General features: G+C 31.1%; 1 protein-coding gene and 1 long non-coding RNA gene across 4 annotated transcripts; both read left to right on the top strand.

Annotated features, from left to right (window-relative positions):
* LOC107456029 (UNC93-like protein) lies at nt 1-27,196 on the top strand. 3 transcript variants are annotated; one of them, XR_015428733.1, is made up of 4 exons: nt 1-144; nt 17,151-18,651; nt 23,082-23,349; nt 26,947-27,196. XR_015428733.1 is itself a non-coding variant. In XM_071181405.2 (4 exons), the coding sequence occupies exons 2-4, from the start codon at nt 18,289-18,291 to the stop codon at nt 27,180-27,182; spliced, it is 867 nt and encodes a 288-aa protein (XP_071037506.2). In that variant the 5' UTR covers nt 11,442-11,875; nt 17,151-18,288; the 3' UTR covers nt 27,183-27,196. The 3 variants fall into 3 exon arrangements, 2 of the variants coding, with proteins under 2 accessions (XP_071037506.2, XP_087006409.1); XM_071181405.2 differs by lacking the exon at nt 1-144 and adding an exon at nt 11,442-11,875; XM_087150283.1 differs by lacking the exon at nt 1-144 and adding an exon at nt 11,553-11,875 and having other exon boundaries at nt 17,151-17,297.
* On the top strand, nt 1,712-3,790 carry LOC147806142 (uncharacterized). The gene is made up of 2 exons (XR_015428552.1): nt 1,712-2,630; nt 3,648-3,790. It is a non-coding gene; the product is annotated as an uncharacterized LOC147806142 (long non-coding RNA).
* Nucleotides 27,197-27,469: the final 273 nt, after the last annotated feature.

Raw genomic sequence — 27,469 nt, 5'->3', positions numbered from 1 at the left:
AAAAGAATAAACAACTAAAATAAGAATAAATATGGCTTCTATATGACAGTAGTAAGTTAAGCAACTTTTGTTCTAAATACCACAGAGAGAACAACTATACATTTATAACAGATAATGCAGACATCTTGAAAGATTCTTAATTAAGTAAGTTAGCAATTTATCACATTATGACACCTATAATACTCCTTTATTAACAAAAATGTCTCAGATTTTTTTTTTAAGTTTGTCATAAAATTTTGAAAATTAAAGAAAGGTATTTTTAATTCTAAAATATTTTTTCGCCATTGTTTAACGATATTTAATATCTTTTCTTAGTATTCTTTTCTGCTATTATTAAGTGTCAGATTTTGATAACTATTTCAAATGTATGGCTTAAAACTAAATAGTGTTTTTTCATTATAAAATAATTCTACGATATTACCTTAGGGAACAAAATTTTTACTATAAATATATTTAAAACAGTATCTAAGTTTTTAATAATTTTGCAATTATTAAATAGCAAATATGTTATATTTATTTTTCATAACAAGAATTTTGAAAAATGTCTCTAATAATAAACATATGAATTTAAACTAATTATTATAAAATTTAAGAAATTTTATTAGTTATTTTAAAACATTATGACTCAATATATTTGCTTTAAAGTTGAAATAATAGATATTTTGAAAAATTTTATTGACCATTTTTTTGACAAATCTAAAAAAAATGGAGCCAAACAGCATGATATTACACCAACAATGAATACCAAATACGTTTCGATTCCTTCAAGATTTTTCATTGAAATAGCTTTTTTTGATGTTTTAAAAATATAATGAATCTAGATTACTTTTATGTTCAGTTAATTTTGTAAATAAACACTTCTACAGTTTTTTTAAACGTATGTTCCAAAACATTAATTCCAAAATTTTTTTAACAAAAACTACTTTTTATTAATTAACTTTTAATTAAATTTAATTAACAAGAATTAAAATTTACAATATGAAACGACTTAGCGTCAATTTGACAGAATTGCATACTGCCCTGGTTTGATCTTACACAAGTTACATAATTATATTCTTATTTAAAATTTTATGCTCAATATGAAGACAGTAATTACAAAAAAATCTTAACATTTTACACTTTTATTCGTAATCACAAGACTATGAAATAGAGATTAATCGGTTCTAAAATTTTGCCGGATCCTGTTACCGGGTACAAAGTAAAATTTTTATTTATTCTTCCGCACCTAGTATTCTAATATTCGTGCGAAACAATATAAAAATTGTATAAGTTTCTGCAGAACAATATAAGAAACAATTCTAGAAAATTCCTTGTGCTCCTATATAAAAAAACAAATATTTTTATTATTTTCATATTACTAATATAAATTTTAAGAAAAATTTCTAAAAGAAATACATGATAAATTTTCTGATAGACTTATGTAAAACTTTGCTTTGAAAAGAAAATATCTGCTGAAAGTGCATTTAATAACCAAAAAAAATTTCAATAGCATTTAACTGCGTAACATCTATTAAACGTGTATATTTTAAAATATTTAAACTGTTTATTATCATGTTTGAAAAAGGCACTTTTTTAATCAGCCAGTAACTATAAACGTAATTTGTATACAATGTAGACTTCAAAATAAGCAGTCAACGAGTCAACAAGAAAAGTTAACATCTTAAAAGCTTTTGGAATGGTATCACAAACATGCTCAGAACTAAAAAAAAATAGTGAGAGATTTTGAAGGTGTACAAAATGTTACAGATGATTTTATTATTCGCGCAAATAAGGAATTTGAAGAAACTGAAATAGAAATTCAAACAAAGTTTCCACAAAAGAGATAGAAGAAAAGAAAATTGATGCCGGGTAAGACAGCGTCAAATGACACAGTTTATGATGATGAAACCACTGCATTTAAGATAAACGTCCATAACATTATTTTCAGCACAGTTGTAGCGTCAATGGCACGCCGGTTTCCCGCAAATGGAAAATTTTTCGCCGATTTTTCCTATCTAGATCAGAAACGTTTCCCTGAAATACATTTTAACAAGCTTCAATCTGGCCAACTAAATGAGTTAAGCAAACTCTCGCCAAAATTTGACGAAACAGCTATAGGTGAAAATTTACGGATTGAACTAAGAAATTTAGCTTTACGTTGAGAAAAACTGAAAAATTCAGACTTATGCTTCTATCACACGAGAGGAAAATAAGTGCAACCGTAATGGCTATATTACACAAGAGAAAATAAGTGCAACTGTAAGTGTAACTGTAAGTGTAAGTGCAACTGTAAGTGAAATTTCTTCAAAAATTGCTCGAAAAATCCTCGTGTGATATAGAAATCACGGTTGCACGAAATATCTGCAACCGTTCAGGCAATTTCTTACGTGAACCAATCAGATCGTTTGCTTTTTATGACGTTTCAATTTTATGTGATGACAAATACAAATGTAAATAAAAATGGCGGCGGCGTTAAGAAGAGGATGATCGGATGAAATTTTTTGTATAGATGAGACGGAACAGTTTTTTAGTTTAATAATAACATTTTCTTTAAAATGAAAGCATTAAAAATACTTTCGCACTATGAGATGACCATCTCAATGCAGTTGATGTACTAATATAGCAGGAACCTGCACACGATTTTAGTATCGGTGAGTATAGTACACTATTTTTGCGATAAATTTTCTTTTAAAATATTTATTTATTTTAAGCTAATAAAATTAAAACTTATTATAATTTGTTCCGATCAAAGTTTTAATTACTTTAAATAGAAATAATTTCTATTTTTATATATGTAAAGATTCATACTGGCGAAAAGCTTTACTTTGAAATATTCGCCAAGCAACTCGCCAAACTTTGTTACATTATTATAACATAAAATATAATAATGATTATATTTCTTTATTTTTAAATTTTAATCTTTATTTCTGTTGATTGTAAAAGCATGCGTCCGATTATTTGAATTTTTTTTATTATTATAATTATTAGTGAAATAAATATTTTATTCTTCCCTAAGAATTCTTTTAATTTTTGAAAATCTCATTTTAAAACAAGTTAGAAAATATGTGTGGTAAATATTTACCTTATTTCTCACAAAGTTACCCCATTTTCCAGTAATTATTGAAAAGTATTACAAGAAAGGTAGTATATTATATATAAAAAGTAATTATTAAAAATGCAAATTCCCAATCTCCTTGTCTGTTTCTACATTCATCCCCTCTACTTTTTTTTGTGTATGATGATTTGCATAACATTTTGTTTATAATTATTCAAAGTTAACTAATGATACTTTACTTTTTATTTATACTTCACATTTATCTTTTGATACTTAGCTTTTCTTTAATGACAGTAAGTATGTAAGTGTACCTTACTAATTTTTCAATATACTTACATTTTTAAGAGTCTTCGCTTATAAATACAATTTATTTTTCTTGAAACAAATTTCAATACAAACATAAGAACTACAAAACCAAACATACCTGCCATCTTTCATTAGTGTATAGAATAATCTTAGAACTATAATCAAAATATCTGTCAAACTTAAAATAAGTTTAAAAGGGATACCTAAGGACTTAAATGATTTCAAATTAATGGTATTTAATCTTCCTTATTCTAATAATGTGTTGGTGAAATTTTATCATGAAAGTGATTTCTTTCTTTTATTTCAGATATTTCGTATAATCCTGTAAGGTTTGTCTGGTAAAGAAGGAAAGAGATGTAATACTGTTTTTATGGAAGAAATTAAAAAATAAGAAATGAAAATGAATAATGTTCTAAATGTTTCACTTGACTATAAATGTTTTATTTTTTGAATTGATTCTTGTATTATTTAAAATGCAAAACAAAACACGTAAAAGGCTATAACAGAATAATATGATACATAAAAAGTATGTTCTTAATAAAATATTGTTTTTTTATTAGTTATTAATAAATTTTAATCTATATACTGTATATTACAATAAATTTGTCCTAAAATAAATCCTATAATTTTTAATTAAATTATCTTATACCAATAATGAATGTTTTAAATTTTACAATAATAAAATGTAAGTATGACATTGAAAATTTAAAAAGCAATTTTACTAAGAAATTGGAAAAAATAATTTTCATAAAAGTGATATTCCTGATATGCAATGTGTAAATGAATAAAATTGATGATCCCTTAATGCAATGTAAATTAATTTGATGAAAATAAAATTCTGAGACATTGTAGTATAGACAAGTCTGACATAATTTATTATGCATTTTTAAGACTCAATTAAAAAAATAGAATTGATTTGATGGATCTAATAGTTTTGATGTTATAGATATTTTATGAGTGAAAGGTAATTCAAAAATTTTATATTTCATACAATAAACCATCATTTCTTCTAAAGAATTATTTCAAAGGTCTATGTTTTTGAATTAAGCTTAAAAAATTTAATTTGAAGAAATGCCTTACTTGATTAGATAGCAATGTCAGTTGCATCAAATGGTATAAGCCATAAAATTGTCCTTTCTACACATGAAACTTTTTATAAATTTTCGAATTGTTAAACTATTAAATCAGACAGCTTGTTTTTATTCTCATTCGATTTAGTGTTTACATAGATAATGATACCCCACTTGCCTAGCTAGCATGTTAGATAGTAAATATATATAAATAAACTATGCTTTTACAGGGTGCGGAGCCAAATCTTTCAACAAATAAGCAACTTTTAAGAACATTTTAGTCTCTCAAAAAATGTTTTAAAGCACTAGGTAAATTGACAAAATGCAAAATAATTCTCAGACTTTACATGATCATGATAAAATAACTAGAATTTGACAAAGAACTGTTTTCTTGATTATATTAGCCATTAAAAAATGATCAAGAGATTTTTCGGTTCGATTTCAGCGGGTGGAAAATAAAGCCTGAAATTGAGAATATCTTGCAAAATGCAGCATGAGAGAGTAAGAATCTCACCGAACCCAGCTCACTAGACGCACATGCGGACTCGCAAGTATTTCACCAAACCTGTAAAATGATTGGCGCTTTCATACGCTATGGACTGACGGTACGCTGAAATTGATCATGGTTGAATGAATTCTGTTGTTGTTGTTAATTTACGTCGCACTAGAGCTGCACAATGGGCTATTGGCGACGGTCTGGGAAACATCCCGGAGGATGATCCGAAGACATGCCATCACAATTTTGATTCTCTGCGGAGGGGATGGCACCCCCGCTTTGATAGCCCGATGACCTGCGAGCGAAGTTGAGCACTTTGCGGTAGCACAGTTTAACGAAGACCAATACCGCACACCCTCAGTCCCTACGCAGACTGATCCAAGTGGTCACCCACCCGCACACTGACCGTAGCCAGGGATGCTTGACTTCGGTGATCTGCTGGGAACCGTGTCTTAACGATTAGTCCACTGCGGGACGAATGAATTCTGAAAACGTGAAATAGAAAAATGTGAAAAGCACGTTTTTACATAATATGTGGCGAAAATCGACATTCCCTTTCATAAATCTCATTTTCGAAAAGGGAAAATAAGGCACTTTTTAAAAACACTTATTAAGAAAAGCACCTTTAAGGGCCTTTAAAAAATGAAAATCGAAAATAAGCACCTTTAAGCACTTTTTAAAAACGCTACGCACCATGTTTTATACCTTAGTCACTCAAATCAAGATAAAAAAAATCGTCAAAATTCTAGATAGTATTTAAGTCCATCCCCCTTTCACCCCCTTATCCTTTTAGGGACACAACATGAAATTCATTGATATCTTAATATCATTTTATATTATGAGGTTGAAATCATAATCCTTTTTATGCTATGCTACTTCACTTAAAAAGCACTTTTTAAAAATGCTACGCACCATGTTTTATACATTAGTCACTCAAATCAACATAAAAAAAATCGTTAAAATTCTAGATAGTATTTAAGTCCATCCCCCTTTCACCCCCTTATATTTTTAGGGACGCAACATGAAACTCAATGATATCTTAATATCATCTCATATTATGAGGTAGAAATCATAATCCTTTTTATACTATGCTACTTCACTAATGGGGAAATAAAGTTTTCAGAATTTTAATTTGTGGTGAAAAAAAGACTTAACACAAATACAAATGTAAAAAATTAAATCAAAATCAATCAATATTCTACAGCGTCTGTGATTTCTTTTTCCTCCCTTTACGAACATCGTTGAGAAACTATGATATAATAGAATCATATGATAAAATTAAATATGAGCCAAAAGTGAAGATAAATAACAAAATATGGTAACCCAATTACATGCAACCGTTCAGGCAATTAAGCATCCCTATCGGCAACTCCGAACGGAGGAATTGCGCTTAGAGTTTCACTTACACTTGCAGTTACACTTATAGAAGATTATAAAATAATCAGAGAAGATTATTCAAATGAAGATAATAACGACTTTACTTTGGAAACAGAAGAAGAAGTCTAAAATGTGAGGCACGCAGTGCGTGCAAAAATTGTGTTATTTGTTGCTACAAGATATTACAGAGATTCAATTTATTGACCAATTCTTACGATTTAATTGGTCTAGCATTAAAATGTTTACTAACATTGTCAATAATTCAGGTGGCTTGTGAAAGATCATTCTCCACATTAAAAGTAATTAAAAATCGAATGAGGAGTATTTAATCTTAGGATAATTTGAATGATCTCATGGTAATGGGAATAGAAAAAGATCTATTAATGAAATTAGATAGCGACGACAAAATTGATAAAGTGGCAGAAAATAGTGAGCTTCTTCAAAAGTCATTAAACTAAATTTTAATTTAATGACTTTTGAAGAAGCATTTTTAAAAAAATGTTTACATAAATCATTCATAGTAGTATAATAATGTGTAGTATAATAAATATTTTTATTTACTCTTCATCTTTCACCTTTTTGATTTTATCAACCTATGTTTCCTGATAAGAACCATGTATTTTAAACTGAAATATATTCTATAAAGGATTATTAAGCAATTTTTATCTACTTTCTTACTTCGATAAATTAACTTACGTTCATGAGAATTTATAAGTAAAAAATGCCTAAAAATGATACATTAGGAGCCGCGTATGCGGTGTTTATGTGAAGTAGAGGGCCGATATCTCTAAAATGCCCGGGCTGATTTTAGATCCCAGTCCGGGCATGCAGAAGATTAATATAATGATTATACCAAGTTAGTTACCAAGGATTATCCTTGGTAACTAACAAATCAATACACAGAATAACAAATCACTTAAGAAGTGCAGTAAGAACGGCACTTCAAAACCCTCTAGTTACACTCAATTTGCGCTTTTGTTTTCATATTTTGTAATCTGGCAATTTTGTTGCGAAAACATTTTTAAATCATTCTTGAAAAATTTCCCGTTCATGTAAGTACATCTGATTTCACTGCTAGCTTTATAGTCTATGTTTTATACTGTTTTTTCTTCTTATTTTATTTTATTTTATTTTCTGTTTTTACACGTTATTTTTACTTATTGTCTTCTATTTTAATTGTTGTAATTTTTGTAAAAAAATTTTTTTTGAGTGCTCCTCACACTATTGTATTAATATATTTTGCTTTGGCTTTATTGATACAATATCAGAAAGCACTCTTTTTTGCGGATATAATCGAGTGGGCTAATGAAATGATTATATCTTTTTTTTCCGGTTTTTTTAAATAAAATTTAATTCCCTTTTTTTTTTTCTTCTTCTTCTTTTTTTTTTTTTTTAACTGTTGTTTGTTATTTTTTTACTCATTATTTTCCCCCCTTTTTTCATATGTCTATAATTTTTCTTTGTTTTATCTTCATTTTGTACTTATCTAATGAGTTCTGTTTACTTGCAGCTTATGTGCAATAAATGAAACTTATTGTTTTTCTTAACTTTCTTCGTGTTTTCTTGTATTATATATATATATATATATATATATATATATATATATATATATATATATATATATATATATATATATATATATATATATATATATATATATATATATATATATATATATATATATACATATATATATATATATATAGGTTGTTTAAAAAGTCCCGGAATCATTTTGATTTTTAATAACTCATAAAATAATAAAGATAGATTAAAATTAATAACATAAATGGTTAGATAGACTCAAAAAGTTTCATGACCCTTGTCAATGAACTTCCACGGGTGCCCCCTTCGTCGCAATGAGAATATCAAGTCAATAGTCAATTCACGCCAGGTAGAGGCAAGCATGTCGGCATCCACAGAGGCTATTGCGGTTGTAATTCTGGCTTTTAGGTCATCAATGTTCGACACGATCCTCCAGTAAACATTGTCTTTTATAAATCCCCAAAGAAAAAAGTCAAGTGACGTTATATCAGGTGATCTGGGTGGCCAAGGAATTGGACCTCCTCCCCCAATCCATCTTCCTGCCTCATCAATCGTATACTTAGACATATTAAAATACTTCGTATATCCACAACTGGAAGAGCTTCAGCCACGTGTCTTTTTGCAACAAGATGGTGCACCACCTCATTGGGGTATCATCGTTCGTAGTTCTTTGAATGACCATTTTCCAGGAAGATGGATTGGGCGAGGAGGTCCAATTCCTTGGCCACCCATATCACCTGATATAACGCCGCTGGACTTTTTTCTTTGGGGATTTATAAAAGACAATGTTTACAGGAGGATCGTGTCGAGCATTGATGACCTAAAAGCCTGAATTACAACTGCAATAGCCTCTGTGGATGCTGACATGCTTGCCTCTACCTGGTTTGAAATTGACTATCGTCTTGATATTCTCATTGCGACGAAGGGGGCACCCGTGGAAGTTATATATATATATATATATATATATATATATATATATATATATATATATATATATACAGGGTGTCTCAGTTAAGCGTTTCAGAACTTCTAAGAGGGGTAGGGGGCATCTTGACGACTCGAAATCATATAGCAATGTGGGGTCGGAAATGCTTTCCTGAAGCGGTGACGTACACAGAAGCAGCATAAAGAAAAGAGACCGTAAGTGAAAAATCGCTATAATAATGTATTGAAAAAATTATATGGTACATGGGCCAAAGTAAGTGTTCGAAGTTTCTGCCACCGGCTACAATGTACACCTCACATCTCCGGCGCATGGACATTCGACCATTCTGCAATACTCCAGGCATATCTCTCTGGCATCTACTGCGATTCTTGCAACCAGCATTATCAACAGGGGTGTCATAAACCAGTGTTTTCATATGACTCCAGAAATAAAGACATGATAGGTCGGGTGACCGAGGAGGCCGTATAATTTTTTCAATGTATTATTATAGCGATTTTTCACTTACGGTCTCTTTTCTTTATGCTGCTTCTGTGTACGTCACCGCTTCAGGAAAGCATTTCTGACCCCACATTGCTATATGATTTCGAGTCGTCAGGTTGCCCCCTACCCCTCTTAGAAGTTCTGAAACGCTTAACTGAGACACCCTGTATATATATATATATATATATATATATATATATATATATATATATATATATATATATATATATATATATATATATATATATATATATATATATATATATATATATATATATATATATATATATATATATATATATATATATATATATATATATATATATATATATATATATATATATATATATATATATATATATATATATATATATATATATATATATATATATATATATATATATATATATATATATATATATATATATATATATATATATATATATATATATATATATGTAAAATAAAGAAATAATTTTTCACTATCCCATAAATAGAATAATGAATAATTAGGTTGTTAAGTACGGAATAGAAATGATATATCCTGAAAAAGGTTCACTTGTTGTGCCAGCAATAGGCAAGAGAATGAAAAATCAAATCGGAAGAAGTTAAATTGACTCTTTTACGTTTTACGCGGTGGTAAATACGGTTAAATAATAAAATTCAACCTGAAAGAAAATTAAATTTAAAATTAAATTTGTATGCTTAAAAATTCGAGTTAAAAGGATTTAAATGGAAAAATAATATTTTAATATATGAATGTTCTTCAATCAGTTCTCTAAAAATATGGAATACACTATCTGGCCATTAATGACCGGACACCCCTCATTTCGGATACATGAGGTGCTAGTATCAAGTTAGTAGAGCGTAGGGCCGCCACGCGCCTAAATCACAGCTTTAACCCTTCTAGGAAGGCTATCCACTAGGTGTTGGTACACGGCGACAGGTATTGCCCGCCATTCCTCCTGTAACATGGCGAAGAGTTGAGTGGTGGTTTTGGGGCATTGTGGTCTGGCCCTCAACCGGCGCTCCAACTCATCTCAGAGATGTTCAATTGGATTGATGTCGGGACTTTAGGATGGCCAGTCAAGCTCTTGCATTTCCATTTCATCAAACCAGTCCGTGATGGCATGTGCTTTATGAATGGCAGCGTTATCGTGTTGAAACACAAACGGGCCGTTACCGAACTGTTGCAACAGGGTGGGAAGCGCCGAATTGTCCAGGATGTCTCTATACCCTTCTGCGTTCAGGGTTCCACGCACTATTACCAAGGCTCCAAGGCCAAACCATGAGAAACAGGACCAAACCATAATTCCTCCACCGCCGAACTTCACAATGGGGACAATGCACTCCGGTAGGTACCATTTTCCGGGCATTCGCCAGGTCCACACTCGTCCATCAGAGTGCCACAACATGTAGCGTGACTCATCACTCCACATAACGCTTTTCCATTGCTCTTCTGTCCACTGGCGACGTGCTCTGCACCACTGAAATCGGTGGCGGGCGTTTGATGGAGAGATGTTTGGCTTATGTGCTGCTGCTCGTCCATGGAATCCTTGCAATCAGCTCCCGACGAATGGTACGTGCACTGGCAACACTGCCAGATGCAGCCCGGAAGTTGGTAGCGACAGTGTCCAACGACATTTGTCGGTTTGCCTTCACTACACGTCAAAGAGATCGTCGATCCCTGTCGGACATTATTTTGGGCTTGCTGGGTCGGGACTGCGGTTTTTCACTCCCTCTCGTTCCCATTTCAACACGACGTCGCCAACTGTTGACTGTGGTACCTGGAACTTGTCGGAGATGGCACGTATGGAATGACCAAATCGGTGGGCGCCTATGATCATGCCCCTTTCCGCCTCTTTCAGCTCTCGTCGTCCACTCATTTTCACTGTTAACGCTCGTATGGCCGTCGCCTGGTTGTGAGTGGTCTTTCCCCCACCACAGATTCCGTATTTATTCCACCAAGACGAGTCCACCTGCCGTTCAAGGGGTGTCTAGTCATTAATGGCTAGATAGTGTATATCTCATACTGTTTAATAAATTTTTTGTTTTGAGTTATGGCAGTGAGAATGCATTATTATGAAATCTTTATATATTTCTTGAGAAATGTGGAAAAATTTTTTTTATTACTATAGAAGTTTTTTTTTTATTACTTTTCCCACCATCTGTTTAAATTACATTTTATGATTCATTAATTTTTATTGCTACAATTCAATCATTTTTTCCGCCAATGATTTGAAAAAAATCATCCTTTTAATTTTTTATATGTGTAGAGAACAGAGAAATCCAATTAAAAAAATGATGAAGCAATTCACTCTTTATCTACTCTGGCAGATCTTTGTTCATAAATATAAGGAAAAATTTATTTCTCAGAACATAAGCAAAAATATATTTCTGAGTAACAGTTAAGCAATTTTTAATTTAACAAATTTACTGGTTTGAGATGTGGCACTATAAATTTCTTTTTCTGGTTAAATTATGCACATCGATATATCAAGTATACTTTATTCCTGAGATATTATTGCATTTTCTTAAAATCAACTAAATGCTCAATTGTGTATATTCTGACGAGAATAGTCGACGACTAATTTAAACTAAAACTAATTTCAAGACACTTAAAAGTAAGTATTATTATATTACAATATACTTTTAAAAATGTATTATTTAATCGTCTTTTTTATTTCAAGTTTTCGAAAAAAAAGATTTTTTAATTTGTCATAAATGTTTATCAGCTTCAAAAATGTCCTTAGATGCTTGTTTCCGCCTTTAATCCCAAGAACCTATGTCCTCCTTCAAGAAATTGCAGTTCCTAACATTCCATTATTAAAAATTTATTAGAATATCATCTATATAGTAACATTTCTCGAAAATAAAATTAAAATATAAATGAGGAAAACAATAGAAATTGTGATAAAAAATAAAATGATTTCATTGGTGAAAAAATTTGAATTGATCAACCAATATTAAACAATTTAGACCATCGATAGTTGCAGAGAATCTTTATACTTTTTCTGCGACGATAGGAACTAAGAACGATACAGCTTAATGGCGTAATAGGTCGGACATTTAGCGTGCTGTTGTTTACTTATTTATTGCTTTTTTTGAACTTTTTCTTGAAATGAAGTTAGCTCACACCTTATATTCGAAGGATGTCTATCAAAAGCTAATTCCCTCAAGTTTTGCTTTTATACGTTTTTTGTGTCAGAGACAATTAAGAATTAATTTCAATTTAGCTTTTTTTACAGTCATTGGACTACGGACGAATAAAAACATATTTTTTCAATTATCTCCAATCCTCTGTGACATCTTTTCAGTCAAAAGACACCGAAAAAAATACCGGATCAAATTGTGGTATAAAGTACTGACTGTGGCGTACATCATCCCCAAAATATATTTTTACTGTATCATATTATACCGTAATTTCTCTTTTTCTACTTCTTCTCATTGTCACGACAGCCCAGGATGGGTCTTGGCCTTCTAAACAAGCCTACGCCGAGACATTCTTCCCTTAGCCAAGGTTCTCCTGCTTATTACCTTTAAAACTTGTAGGTCCTTTTCAAGGCAATCTAAAAATCTTAGGTTTGGTCGTCCTCTTTTTCTTGTACCTGTTGGCCAGGCAGTGAACACTTTTTTGGTTGTCCTGCTATCCTCCATTCTTATAATGTGTCCCGCCCATTTAATTCTTTGAATTTTGATAAATATAATGACATCAGGTTTCTAATATGCCTTGTAAAGTTCCGTGTTTGATCTTCTAAACCAGGTACCGTTTTTACTTATTCCACCAAAAATGCTTCGCAGTATTTTTCTCTCAAATCTAGCTATCATATTTTATTTCCACGGGTCCAGGTCTCACATGCATATGTAAGCACTGATCGTATAAGACATTTATAGAGTAACACTTTTGTTTTTCTTTTTATTAGGCTTGACTTAAAATATTTTCTTAGAACATAAAAATACTTATTGGCCATCGTGATTCTCGTGTGTGTTTCTTGTGTAGTGTCGTTTTTGTTGTTAATCTTAGATCCCAAATAGGTGAAGCTATCAACTGCTTCGAATTTGTATGCTCCAATTTCAAACAGTGTTTCTTCATAACCAGCTTTTGTGCAGGGCATATATTTAGTTTCATTTTCATTGATTCTTAATCCCATCTTAATGGCTTTCTTCTCCAGACATAAAAAGGATTGTGTTAGTGCTGTCTGCGTTCTACCGATAATATCTAAATCATCAGCAAAAGCCAATATTTGAACTGATTTGTTGAAGATATTTCCTCGGGTGTTGATGTTTGAGTCCCTTACTATTTTTTCTAATGTTAGATTAAAGAGAAGACATGCCAAGGCATCTCCCTGTCGTACACCATTTTTAATTTCTATTGGATGGGAAAGACTATTCTGTATCTTGACCATGATTTTTGTTTCACTCAGTGTCAAGCTAATCAACGTCACTAGTTTCTCCGGTATATTAAATTCTCTTAAGACTGATATTAGTTTTTCGGCTAACACTATCGTAGGCTGTTTTAAAATCAATAAACAGATGGTGCGTGTCAATACCAAATTCTATTGTCTTCTCCAAAATTTGTCAAGATTGCTCCATTCTTGCCACGACATGGGGTAGTTTTGTGTTTGAATTCTTTTCGTTCTAGGTTTATTTCCAGAAAAAAAGCTCTGCTTTCATTAGATCTTAATGTTCAACATTTTTAAAAGATCCTCTAAAAATGCCTTCTTCTTTGTTTTATGAATTCTCTTCTCCTCCCTTCTTGTCTCTTTGTATTTGATCTCAGCATTTTTAGAATGTCCCTTATTCATCATCTTTTTATATGCTTCATTCTTATTTTCTGTTGCCATGTAGCATTCACTATCAAACCAATCTTTCCTTTTAGTTTTCTTAACTTTTACAACAACCTCGTTACCAGTCTTAATAATTGTTTCCTTCAAAGAGTTCCATTTAGCGTTTATGCTATCTTCCTCCCTATAGTTATCCTTAGATTCTTTAAGGTTACTGTCAATTTGATTCTGGAATTTGAGCTTAATTGCCTCATCTTTTAGTTCTTTACAGTCAAACTTTTCCAAACATTTTCCTCGAATCTTTTGAATGTAGGAGATTCTAGCTCGTAGTTTTGCTATTATTAAGAAGTGGTCTGTTATTGATCTAAATTCCTTTTCCTTGCCAATTTTGGCATTTGCATCCCCTAGTAACACTTTGACATCATTTTTTGGACAGGATGCATATAACGAATGCAGTTCATCCTCCTCCTTTTCCACATTGTCCTTGTCTTCAGTTGGAGCATGAAAAGTAATGAAACTGTAGTTGAAAAAAGCTCCCTTAATTCTAATTTTACAAAGTCTGGATGATTTGGTGACATAATCTATTTATAATTTCCTTATCCTTTTACTCAGGATAAAGCCAGTTCCAAATATATGTTTTTTCTTATCTATAGATAACTGTGTGATTTTTCGTTTCAATTATTCCATCTCCAGACCATCTGACTTCTTGGATAACTAGTGTTGCGGTACGCATAAGCAAACTGCAGAATATCTGAATTTTGAATAATGTTTCTTTTGTTTATGTAGAAAAAAGAATGCATTTGTTTTGGAATACTGTACGTTACGTTATCTTAGAATAAATATATTGTTTTCATTGATATTTCCTATTATTATTAGTTGATAATCTTCAATATATTTATTCTAAGATAACGTAACGTACAGTATTCCAAAACAAAGGTGTTTTTTTTACATAAACAAAATAAACATTATTCAAAATTCAATTATTTCCTATTATTATTAGTTGATAATCTTCAATATATTTATTCTAAGATAACGTAACGTACAGTATTCCAAAACAAAGGTGTTTTTTTTACATAAACAAAATAAACATTATTCAAAATTCAGTTATTCTGCAGTTTGCTTATGCGTACCGCAACATCTATATTGAAGATTATCAACTAATAATAATAGGAAACATCAATGAAAATGATATATTTATTCTAAGATAACGTAACGTACAGTATTCCAAAACAAAGGTATTCTTTTTTTACATAAACAAAATAAACATTATTCAAAATTCAGATATTCTTCAGTTTGCTTATGCGTACTGCAACATCCACCCCTCCCTAGTCATCCTCCAAAGGTATGACCAGTTGGATTGGACGGGTTATATGTTTTCCTTCGATACGAAGAATACAAGTAAGAATTTTTCCGTCCCGACCGTTAATTAATTTTATCACGAGAGCCTTTTTCCAATTCAATGTTACTGTTGAATCACTCCAAAACGTTGCTGATGAAGACTGGATATTAGTTTCTTTGCAAACATAGTGAAATAATCGTGCTCCTGTTAAAGCTGATAACAGTTCAAGACGTGGAAGAGTAATTTTCTTAACAGGAGACAGGCGACTACGACTGCACACTGATCTAACTGTAATATTATTGCCTGTTGTTGAGCGCATGTAAATTGAAGCATCACAGAATATGTGAAATTCGATGTTTGATAAATTCGAAACTCCTATCCACCTGGGAATCCTTACATACTTTAATAATGACAGTTCTGTACTCCATCTGTTGTATTTCGATGCAATGTCCGGTGGTAATATCTCATCCCATTGTAAGCCACAAAATCATGGGCATTGAAACATTATCTTCTCCAAAACTAAAACTGGTGCAAAGAGACCTAGAGGATCATAAAATTTTGCTGTTGATTGTAAAAGAGAACGTTTTGTAGCGGGGTTGCTGTTTAAATTTAGCAAACTTTCATCTATGTTTTGATTAAAAGTATCGCTTTCAGTATTCCAATTAACTCCTAATACCATAGATTCTCGTTTAAAATCAGTTTCGTTTTGATTCCAGATTTCTTTTAATTCTCTGGAGTTACTGATCCATTTTGCAAAAGGTAGTTTTACACGTGACATCAAATCCTGAATTTCATAGTAAATCTTTATAGCATCACTTTCTGTATTTACTGTCATGATGAAATCGTCCATAAAAATATTCCGTTTAAGGTGTTTAGAAGCAAGTTTATGAGACTCTGAGTGGATTTCAACTAAAGTCCATCAGAACTTACAAATTTGAAAAACTGGCTTAGTGGCCATCGGACATGGCCATCGAAAACATTATCCGTAAAAGAGAACGACTCTATAAATAAAGAAGCTAGAAAATTCAGTTATTCTGCAGTTTACTTATGCGTACCGCAACTACCAGTATATCGATTTGATAGTTTTCAATTTGATCAATCAACATTTGTAGTCCTTTATTCCTGTACAAAGAGCGAATGTTCCATGATCCTACTCTCGGTTCCTTAAATCCTTTTCCAGTTCGTCTTCGAGACGTCTGTCTCGGTATATTAGCTTTTTGAGAACTCGTAACAATTGTTCTTTTTTTTCTTACAGGGTGAGGTTGTTAGCCCCACGCCTAATCCCCAACCTGGAGGAGTAGGGTGTTCCTCTTTGTCTGGTGTCTCCCCTCCGACCTGTCCGACTATACCGTAATTTTTACTGTAATAATTATTTAATTAGAGTGATTTAGCTATTATACGGTTAAAAGTTTGGTATATCAGATTTTTTTCTTCCGTAACTTCTCCTTCTGTAAATTGATCTTATGATAAAACGAATCTTACTCACCTTAAGATTCGTTTTACCATACCCTGAGTTTTTGTAATTTATTCTCGAATTTTTTTTTTACAGAGAAGTGCCCTGAACAAAGAGGACCACATCTCTCGAACAACTGTAAAACTGTTGAACTTCATAACTTATTTATTTACAATTTTTTTTTACGTAAAATGAATTCCTATTATTTCACATTTATTTAAATTATTTATCAGATTTTTTTAAACAAAATTCTGAAAGTGCTTAAACTTTATTTATAATCACATTATGTGTACTACTAATCAATATTCTCTTTTCCTTTACAGATAATATAACATTGTGATAACAAAAAGCAGAATTTAAATATGGAGCAATCACAACAGGCAGCAATCAGTAGAGACACTGATAAAAATGCAAAACCTGATAATTATAATGAATTCACAAAAGCAAGAATTATAAAAAACTTAGTATTGGTAAGCTTTACTTTTCTATTATCATTCATCGCCTCTGAAGGATTAGCCTTCCTACAAAGTACAATGAATAAAGAAGTAGGTCTTATATGCTTTGCTGTTCAGTACGCATGTGGCTGTATTGCATGCCTGTTTCTACCAAAATACTTGATTAAGAAATTCGGTAGTAAACTTGTAATGGTGATTTCCATGTTTGCGTACGTCCCTTATTTGTCTTCAAACTATTACCCTGTGTTTGGTGTGATGATGCCAGTTTCTATAATTGTTGGTTTTGCATCCTCTCTTGTTTTTAGTTCCCAATGCACGTATGTGAATGATTTATGTTCTCTGTATGCAAATTTGTGCTCAGAAAACGATCTTCAGAATCTTAATCAAGAATCTTCTCCTGAAGAAAAAAATACTTTGAAAAACAATTTGAGTGATAGTCCACAATTTTCTAATAGTGTTCGGAAGCATAAGGATAGTATTTTTTCTTCCAAGCAAAGCTTGTTCGGAGAAAATGGCGCGTTTCCAGCTAGTGCTCTTAATACAAATAAAGAAATCGCGTTAATTGAATTTGCAAATGGATCACTTTTGAAAATGAGAGCTTTAGGCAACGAAAAGAGTCAGTTAATTCAAAAAGGCTTTAATAAACAAGAAAAGAAGGATGTATGGAAAGGTAAAATCCAAACTATTCTGGAAGAAACCTGTGGTTCTTTAGGAAATAGAACAAAACAATCCACGACTACAACAGAAACCTTAATTACCACAGATAGTAAAGGCAACTATTTATCAAATGAGCCTGGGGATGGACGGAATTTTGATTCCGAAATATCCCGTTTGAGTTCAGTTCTTGAAGAAGCAACAAAATCAGAAACTGTTGTTAAAAATGAGCAAAACGATCTATCTGTCATCAACTTTCAGATTTCAGATAACGCTGTCAAAATACTAGAGACTACAACATCACGTTTTTTCGGATTTTTTGGTTGCGTCTTTCAAGCATGTCACATCAAGCATGTCACATTACATTTTTCAAAGACACTCTAAGCAAAGAGAATACAACTTCAACTCAAGTTGTGTGTGTGGTTCAGATTTTTGTAGTATGGAATCTGCCTGCATTTTGCATAATCTAGAAAAGCCGAGTAACGAAATCAGATATATTTTGACTACAGTGTATGTGCTGATGAGTTTTCTTTCAGCGTTGATTACATTGCTGTTCCTAGACAATTTAAATAACAAAAGTGGTGAAGTGAAGTTTTCAATAAATATGGCCTTAACGACCTTTAGATTCCATAGGAACAAAAATCTACTTCTTCTTATACCGATATTCTTTTTCACAGGAATTCATCAAGCATTTATAATGGGGGATTTTACAAAGGTAATTATTTAATTTTTGAAAATCGTAAATATTGTTATGCACCGAAAATAAAGTATGGTCAAAACTACAAGAAAACGGGTTAGCTACAAGACAAACATAGTTTACATTAAAGTTTATTCACTTTAAATTTGATTTCTCGTTACTAAGGTACAAAGTTGGAACAAAAACACAGTTCAATTTAAAACAATAAGATTTGTATCATTAGTTTTTACTGTCTTGCCACTCCGAAAAAGAGAAAAAGGAAAAATAAAAGTAGTAGGAAAATACCTAGATATAATAATAAAATATTTTAACAATTTATTATAGACCAAACACTGAGAAAAAAGTATGACCGAAATTACCAGAATATTTTAAAATTTACCACGTTTCCGACTCTGTGGAAACACCGAAAAGCAGAGTAAAATTTATTGAAGCACTTTGGTAATGATTTTGGTAAAATTAATAATAAAATATGGTTTTATAATTTGGCATAAAATTAAGCATATATATATTAAAATTTCGAAATTTTATCATGATACATTAGAGGATGGCATAAAAGCCATTTGATTATTTTCAGTTTTGTATTTTTTACTAAATGTTTGGTAATAAGTAATAATTATAATTATTTCTTATAATTATTCTAATAATAATAATAACTACAATTTTGAAAACCAGAACTTCTAGAAGACCATTACCATGTGAATGGAAAAACTACCAAATTCAGTCGTACTTTGTTTTATTTTCAATAAGAATAATGTTTTATTTGTTTATTTCTTTTTTCTTCAAGAAATTTCATTATCATCCAGTAAGGTAATTTTACCGGGATTTCTTTCTCTGTGTATGTGTTCGAGTCAAATTTCCTTTCTTCCGAAATGATTATAGAAATCAATACCTTGTATATTCCTAATATTTGAAAATAAAACTATTCATTTTTAAAAAAAAAAGTAAATGCATACATATTATAAATATATGTTTCATAATTTGGAAATCAAATAACAATACTTCGTTGTTAATACGCATAATTTATTTAAATAACTAAATGATTTTAATAATTTATATCAAAATTTATTATTTATGGTGGTAAAACGCATGTCATATCATATCAGAAGTTACTCTTTGCTGCAACACTTTTATTAATTTAAACGCTGCGAAATGCTTTATACTAAGCACTACATCTGCGATAATTGATGAAATTTGAAATTAGAAGGAGAAATAAATAAATGCAATTTAAGCATTATTAAAAACACTTTTCACACTGTTTATCCTTTTAAACAATTAAATATTAGGATAATTAATATAGTAATGTGTTGATTACATATCAGTTTATTTCAATGGATTTTAAATTAAAAAAATTAAATTGTTTAACATTGTTTTTTGCTCATTCCAATGGGATGGAAAAATTTATTTTTAATGATGGAATTTTTTAAGAAAGGAAGAAAACAACATATAATCTTCGATTATCTACATAAATATAGTAAACTTTATAACGACATTTTTCTGTGGATTACGTAATCTCTGATTTAACTCTGGCTTTTTATGTTTTTCGATTTCAAATAGAGATTTATGTTGAAGTAATCCTTATAATTTTAAACCACTAAAAATAAACTTAAAACAAAGGCAAGCCAAAAATGAAAATAGAAATGTTAGAAATACAAAGCGTTTTAAAATAAAAATCGAAAATAAGTCAAATTCAAATGACAAAAAAAAAGTAAGTTAAATAAAAAAAAAAATGAAATAAAATATAATTTAAGCAAAATATGAAATAATTAAAATAAAATAAATAAACTAAAAATCAATAAAATTAAATTAAAAGAAAATGAATTTGAAAATAAATAAAATGAAATAAAAAATAAATAAAATGAAGTAAAATGGAAAATAAAAATAAATTAACAAATATATAAGAAGTTTTTTTTATTTCCAATGAGCTGCACAATCGGTCTTGCCGATAAGCAGACCTAGTGCGTTCTCCAGAGGTGGTATCTACTCTTTCAGGACCACCACAATGGGTGAGATACCGTTGGTACTGTTAATTTGGACGTCTAGTTTCTGCCACACTAGATGGCAGCACCGAGACTAGGTATTTAATTACTATTAATAACTAGTTAATGCACTAGGAATTTAATTTTGCCGGAAATGCCAAGAGCCAATAAGGCACTCCAGGGATCTTTTACATGCCGCGTAATCATACGACATGGCCGCTGAGGATTTTCTGCATCCCGAAAATCCGGTGTCTGGGCTGGGGATCGAACCCGCAAACTTGGGCTCAGAAGGCCGACGACAAACCAACTGCGCCACCCAGCCACTATATATAAAAAGTAGAAAATTTCAGACTCAGAAGGAGAAAGGAAATGAGATAGACGTCATGAGTTGCTTTCTAATCTAGTAAAATGGTATTTTCTAAATATTATGTGTTTTCGCAAGTGCTAAACTAACATGCAATATTAGGCAATAACATCTGAAACCGTATAAAAGAAAAGAAAACAAAGCCATATCATATAAAGCAATAAGTAATAAAAATGCTCAAAAAAAATTTCAGTCACGTGCAGTTAGCAGTCGGAAATCAAATAATACAGTTACAAAAGTGTTGATAGAGAAAATAAAAAATTAAGAATTTTCTCATAATCTTATAATTTGTGATAATTTTATATTGTATTATAATTTTATGATCTTTTATGTTTTGCTTTATAATTTTATAAATATTTATTTGGTCAATACTGTAAAATAAAGATTTAATTACTAATGCGACATCATGAGAATAAAATGTTAAAATAATATATGGACAAAAATTGCTAATGAACAAGAAATATTTTATTGCTATAAAATAATAATAATTTTAAAGCAAGAATTAAATGTTGTTTTTAAAGTATTTAATCAATTTAATTAAGATGTGGTGATTAAGATATAAAGGAAGATGTGTATAATAAGCTACTTCTCAATTAAGGAATTATTACTAAAAATATTCCTAATTGTATCACTTGGTTATTGAATTTGGTTGATTTTTATGTATTACTATTGTAAAATTATAGTTTAATTATTTTAATTATTAAATTTGTTTTCAGATACATTGAAAATGTTATTAGCTTTAATTAATTATTAATTAAAATATTAAAAATTTTTTTTTTCCTAAAGCATTTACATTTCTTAAAAATCATGATAACAATCTTAGTTTTAACCTTCAGAAATTAAACTTAATTAACTGTGAAAATATTTGATCATCTGACATAAGCGATAAAAGAAATTAATTCGATTTTGATATTAATAAACTTTTTGTTTGGAATTCTAGCATTAATACAAACATTTATTTTAACACAATTTTTACACTATGTATCTCACTATTTTACCCTATGTTTAAAACTAACTATTTTTACACTATGTATCATTAGTATTAGAAATATTTAATCAATTAAATATTCATTTGAAAAGCCGTTTAACTTCTGCTTCAAAATTAACAGTATTTATGCAATTAAAAAAATTTTAAACGCCTTAGGAATAATTTTACCAATATTATTGTTCAAATATTTAGATTAAGCTTAATTTTTAATTGCATGGTTTTGCCCTAATCTTAAGTATTATGAAATTATGCATAAAAATTTATAAAGAAGAGAAAAAAATTAATTTAAAAATATTCATGCATAATATTTTATATATAAAAAATATTCTGGAAATAAACATTTCGGCTATAGTGTATACATTATAGGAGCAACAGTAATAATATTCCTTTAAATAATCTTAACTCGTAATTAATAATTGTAATAATTATTTCGCTGCTTCTGGTCTCTAACAACTGATTTGACCTTGAACATATACATTTGCTTTTAGGTAGCCAATTACTTGTGAGTTTACTTCTCTTAGGGAAATTACTAATTTCATTATTTATTCGTTTGACATTGCTTAGATCTCTTTCGTTATATATATATATATATATATATATATATATATATATATATATATATATATATATATATATATATATATATATATATATATATATATATATATATATATATATATATATATATATATATATATATATATATATATATATATATATATATATATATATATATATATATATATATATATATATATATATATATATATATATATATATATATATATATATATATATATATATATATATATATATATATATATATATATATATATATATATATATATATATATATATATATATATATATATATATATATATAAGTATTATGAAATTATGTGTAAACAATTACAAAGAAGAGAAAAAAATAAATTTAAAAATATTCATGCATAATAAAATATTGAGATAAAAATAATAGGAATACGGACGATTTCTTGTGCAATAAAAGCCTCAAAGAACAGAGCCCAATCCAAGGCACACCCTATTCTACACTCTGTTGCTTATTGTTGCAATAAATAAAGTAGTATGAATAAATACATGTTTGTTTATAATTTTCTAGGACTTCATAGGTTGTGCATGGGGAGTTGAGCATGTTTCTTTAGTCATGGTATCCACAGGATGCGCGATATCTCTGTTTTCCTGTTTCTATGGTTTGCTAGAAAAGTACGTAGGTAGATATGTGTTTCTCACAATTGCTGCAGCCGTAACGCTTGCTCTACTCGTTAGAATGCTATATTGGATCCCGGATTCAACTGAGCCGAATATGATGTTTGTTGTTGCTGGTATGTGGGGAGCTGTTATAGGAATTATATGGTGCCAGATAAAAGGTAAGTAAAGGTATCATATATATACTAATGGCCTTGAAAATTGCTACACCAGGAAGAAATGCAAATAACGGAAGAATGATATTTATTGGGAACATACATAATAGTTGAAAGAAAAAGTGATTAAATTTTCAGGATATTTGGATGAATCACCTGTGAAATCAGTACTCAAAACAACCTCCCCTGGCAGCAGTAACAGCAGTTACTCTCCTGGACATCTATTCGAACAGAGATTGGATATTATGGACAGGTACAGCTGTCCACGCAGCATCAATATTATGCCACAATTCATCGACCTTAGTGACTGACTAGAGGTGGTTTGCAAGTCGTTTGGCAACCAATGACCAGACGTTTTCAATTGGAGAGAGATCAGGAGAGCGTGCAGGTTAAGGCAACATGCTGTCGTGCATTGCTCTGCTAAAACGTAGCATTATGGAAGTCTCGAAGATAAGGCAGAGCAACTAGCCTTAACACATCAGAAATGTAACGGCTGCTGTTCAAAGTGCCGGCAAACGCGAACAAAAGGTGATCGAGGCGTGTATCCAATGGCACCCCATACCATAACTACAAGTGATGTGCCAGTATGGCGATGTCGAATGCAAACTGCCAATGGGTGTTCTCCACGATGCAGCCAAACACGTATGCAGCCATCATGATGCTGTATACAGAACCTGGATTCGTTTGAAAAAACGACGACATGCCATTCTTGCCTCCAGGTTCATCGTTGATCACACCATTGGATGCTCTCCTGCCTGTGCTGCAGCGTCAAGGGTAGCCGGAGCCATGGTCACCGTGCTGGCAGTCCATGCAGCTGCAAACGTCGTCAAACTGTTCGTGCTGACATTTGTATCTTTGCAAATGACCCCATTTGTTTACTCAGGGTTCGTGACGTAGCTGTACGATTCCTTAAGGCCTTCTGGATAACATGTCTGTCTTCTCGGGTGCTAGTGATGGGGGTTGCTGAGATCCTGCACGGTGTTCCTTATGACCGTCATGGACCCATCTATTCCTTATTTTGCTAACAGTCATGGGATCTCGATCAGCGCGAACAGCAATACTTCGGTATGATGAATCGCGTTTCTGGAGGGCTGCAATTCGACCTCAATCAAAGTCAGACACGTGCTGGTAGGCATTTCTCCTTCTTACACGAGGCATAACAAAAACTTTTTAACGTAGGAAAATCGGTCAAATTCAATTTTTGTATGAGAAACGTACTGTCAAATCTCAACTTTTATACACATTATAGAGGTGTCGCTACCGCAGCCTGCTTTCACGACTGCGAGATAAGCTGCGCATAAGATTTGCATACCGCAACATGCTTTTTCCGTTCGTGTTGAGTTGCCTTCCTGGTATATATATATATATATATATATATATATATATATATATATATATATATATATATATATATATATATATATTGTTGTTGTTGTTCCTTTACGTCGCACTAGATCTGCACACTGGTCTATTGGCGACGGTCTGGGAAACATCCATGAGGATGATCCGAAGACATGCCGTCACAATTTTGATCCTCCGCAGAGGGGATGGCACCCACGCTTCGGTAGTCCAACGACCTGCACACGAAATCGAGCACTTTACGCTAGAACAGTTTAACGAGGACCAATACCGCACACCCTCGGTCCCTACGCAGACTGATCCAAGTGGTCACCCACCCGCACACCGACCGCAGCCAGTGATGCTTGACTTCGGTGAGCTGCTGGGAACCGTGTCTTAATGATCAGTCCACTGTGGGACATAACTATATATATATATATATATATATATATATATATATATATATATATATATATATATATATATATATATATATATATATATATATATATATATATATATATATATATATATATATATATATTATATGCCTTTAAAGGCTAGATAATTTAAGAGACTTAGGGTTATTCAGATAAAGAAGGCATTTTATTAAGTTATATTAAGTATTGAAAACATTGTTCGCTGGAGTTTTGCACTGATTACATTAGTGGTTTCCCCAGCTGGAATGTAGGGAATTGGCGCAGATTTATCTGGCCATGAAAAATATGAAAAAGCCACGAATTTTTGGCGCTCTTGATATTTAAAGAAGGGTTGTAAAAGGAAGCTCGTTGCAAGGATATTTTTATATTAATGAAGCGTCATTCAAATGATAAAATTTAGAAATTTCGATTCGCTAAAAGGATAGCGCTACTCTGACGCTGGGAATATTTGGAACTATCTTAATGCGTACTTTATCTACGAATTATTGCCCATTAGCATGAGAAAGTAATCTTTTATCTAGCCTTATCTGTTTTATATTGGCTTTTTATGGCTCTTTGTGAGAGACCGACTTCTATATCTCAAACTTGATAAGAAACATCTGTTCTAAGCTTATCATTTAATATAGAAGGACTCGTAAGAGGCATTCTATATATACAGGGTTTGTTAGTATACCTATATATACTAAAATATATGTCAAAAATGTAAAGGTAGGTAGAGGGGACTTAAATAAGCCTATTTCGTATAGGATTTTGTGCGCGGTAATGCCGCCTTGAGCCGGTAGGGAGCGCTGAAAGCGCTTGCTAGCTGGATTCCCGCTCGGATCTCAAACAGCATACATCGTTTCACCAATGTGGAGTTTGCCGACGAGCATTTCATGTATGGGGCTGCACAAGGAAACGATTAGCTACTCAGAAGATGTACAAGGAGCGTCAGAAATCACCTGGACGCTGTCTACGGCCAGCATTGGATAGGACGGGGTGGTCCAGTTCCCTGGCTACCACGTTCTCCTGATTTAACCTGCTAGGATTTTTTCCTTTGGGGTCATATTAAAAGCCTGGTGTACGAGAGTCCCATCAAGAAGATTTTGCTGCCAGCTTGTCTGCTGCTGCTTTACATGTACTCGACATGCCTAACTTCTGTTCTAATGTAAGCCGATCTATGCGCCGTCGCTGTGAATCTTGTATCGATGTTGGTGACTGCACTTTCGAACACCTCTTGTAAACTGTTGATAAATTTTTATTTTCTTTTGTCTTTACTTGTCTTTTCTGTTTCCTCTGATTCATACAGCTGTACAAGCTAGTGCTTTAATGTGCCATTACCGCACACACATTCCTATCCGAAATATGCTTATTTATGTCCCCTCTACCTACCTTTACATTTTTGACATGCATTTTAGGACCACCCTGATAATATATATATATATATATATATATATATATATATATATATATATATATATATATATATATATATATATATATATATATATATATATATATATATATATATATATATATATATATATATATATATATATATATATATATCCTTGTTTGATTGCTGGAAATAATAAAAAAGAGTTAAAGATTGATTTTAGTAACAACTCCAAGTTTTATCGGCATTGAAACTTTCGTGGTTACGAGTGATTTGAAAAAAAATTAACCGGTGGTCATGAGTTTTTCGCTTAAATATCTATTAGGGACACCTAAGACATACGCATTTTTTATTTTTGAAAAAAAAATCTAAATAAGCAAGTGTTGAATTTGGTTTTTGCAAAATATCCTGATTAGAAGTTTACGCTTCATTGTATTTTTTGTCTTTCAGCATTTATTGGACTCATTTTTAAAGAAGAAGAAGAAACTGGTTTTGGGTGTTATCAGCTCTATCATGCTTTAGGATGTGCAGTGGCTTACGCATACAACAACTATATATGCACATATGTTAAAATATACATAATGTTAGCAATATCTACCATAGGTTATACTTGTTATTTTTTTGCCGAAAGAAATTATGGTTTTAGTAAAAAGCAGTATTATAAAGCACGCACTTTATTAAAATAACACTTTATAATAACTATGAAGCTGTTGTGTTTTCTACTATGCCCACCACTGTTTTCATATTTTACCAATAATAGAATATGCTTTCTATTGTCTTAAGTTTTAATAAGGACGTTGCTGGTGACTTAGCGTTTTAAAGGGACGAAAATTATATTTTTCAATGAACCATAATGAATTTCTTAAAAGATGAATTATTTTTATGTCTAAAGGATATATATGAAGCTCCTAGTGGAAGAACCGAATAAGTGAAATTGAGTAAATGAGCGGTAAAGTTTATGCGGCCCTTTTGT

The sequence above is a fragment of the Parasteatoda tepidariorum genome, chromosome 8 (genome assembly GCF_982258835.1).
Source record: "Parasteatoda tepidariorum strain Cologne lab strain chromosome 8, Ptep-v5.0, whole genome shotgun sequence".
Classification (NCBI taxonomy): Eukaryota; Metazoa; Arthropoda; class Arachnida; order Araneae; family Theridiidae; genus Parasteatoda; species Parasteatoda tepidariorum.
Note: the sequence above shows the minus strand (reverse complement) of the source record. Positions and strands in the feature narration are given on the sequence as shown.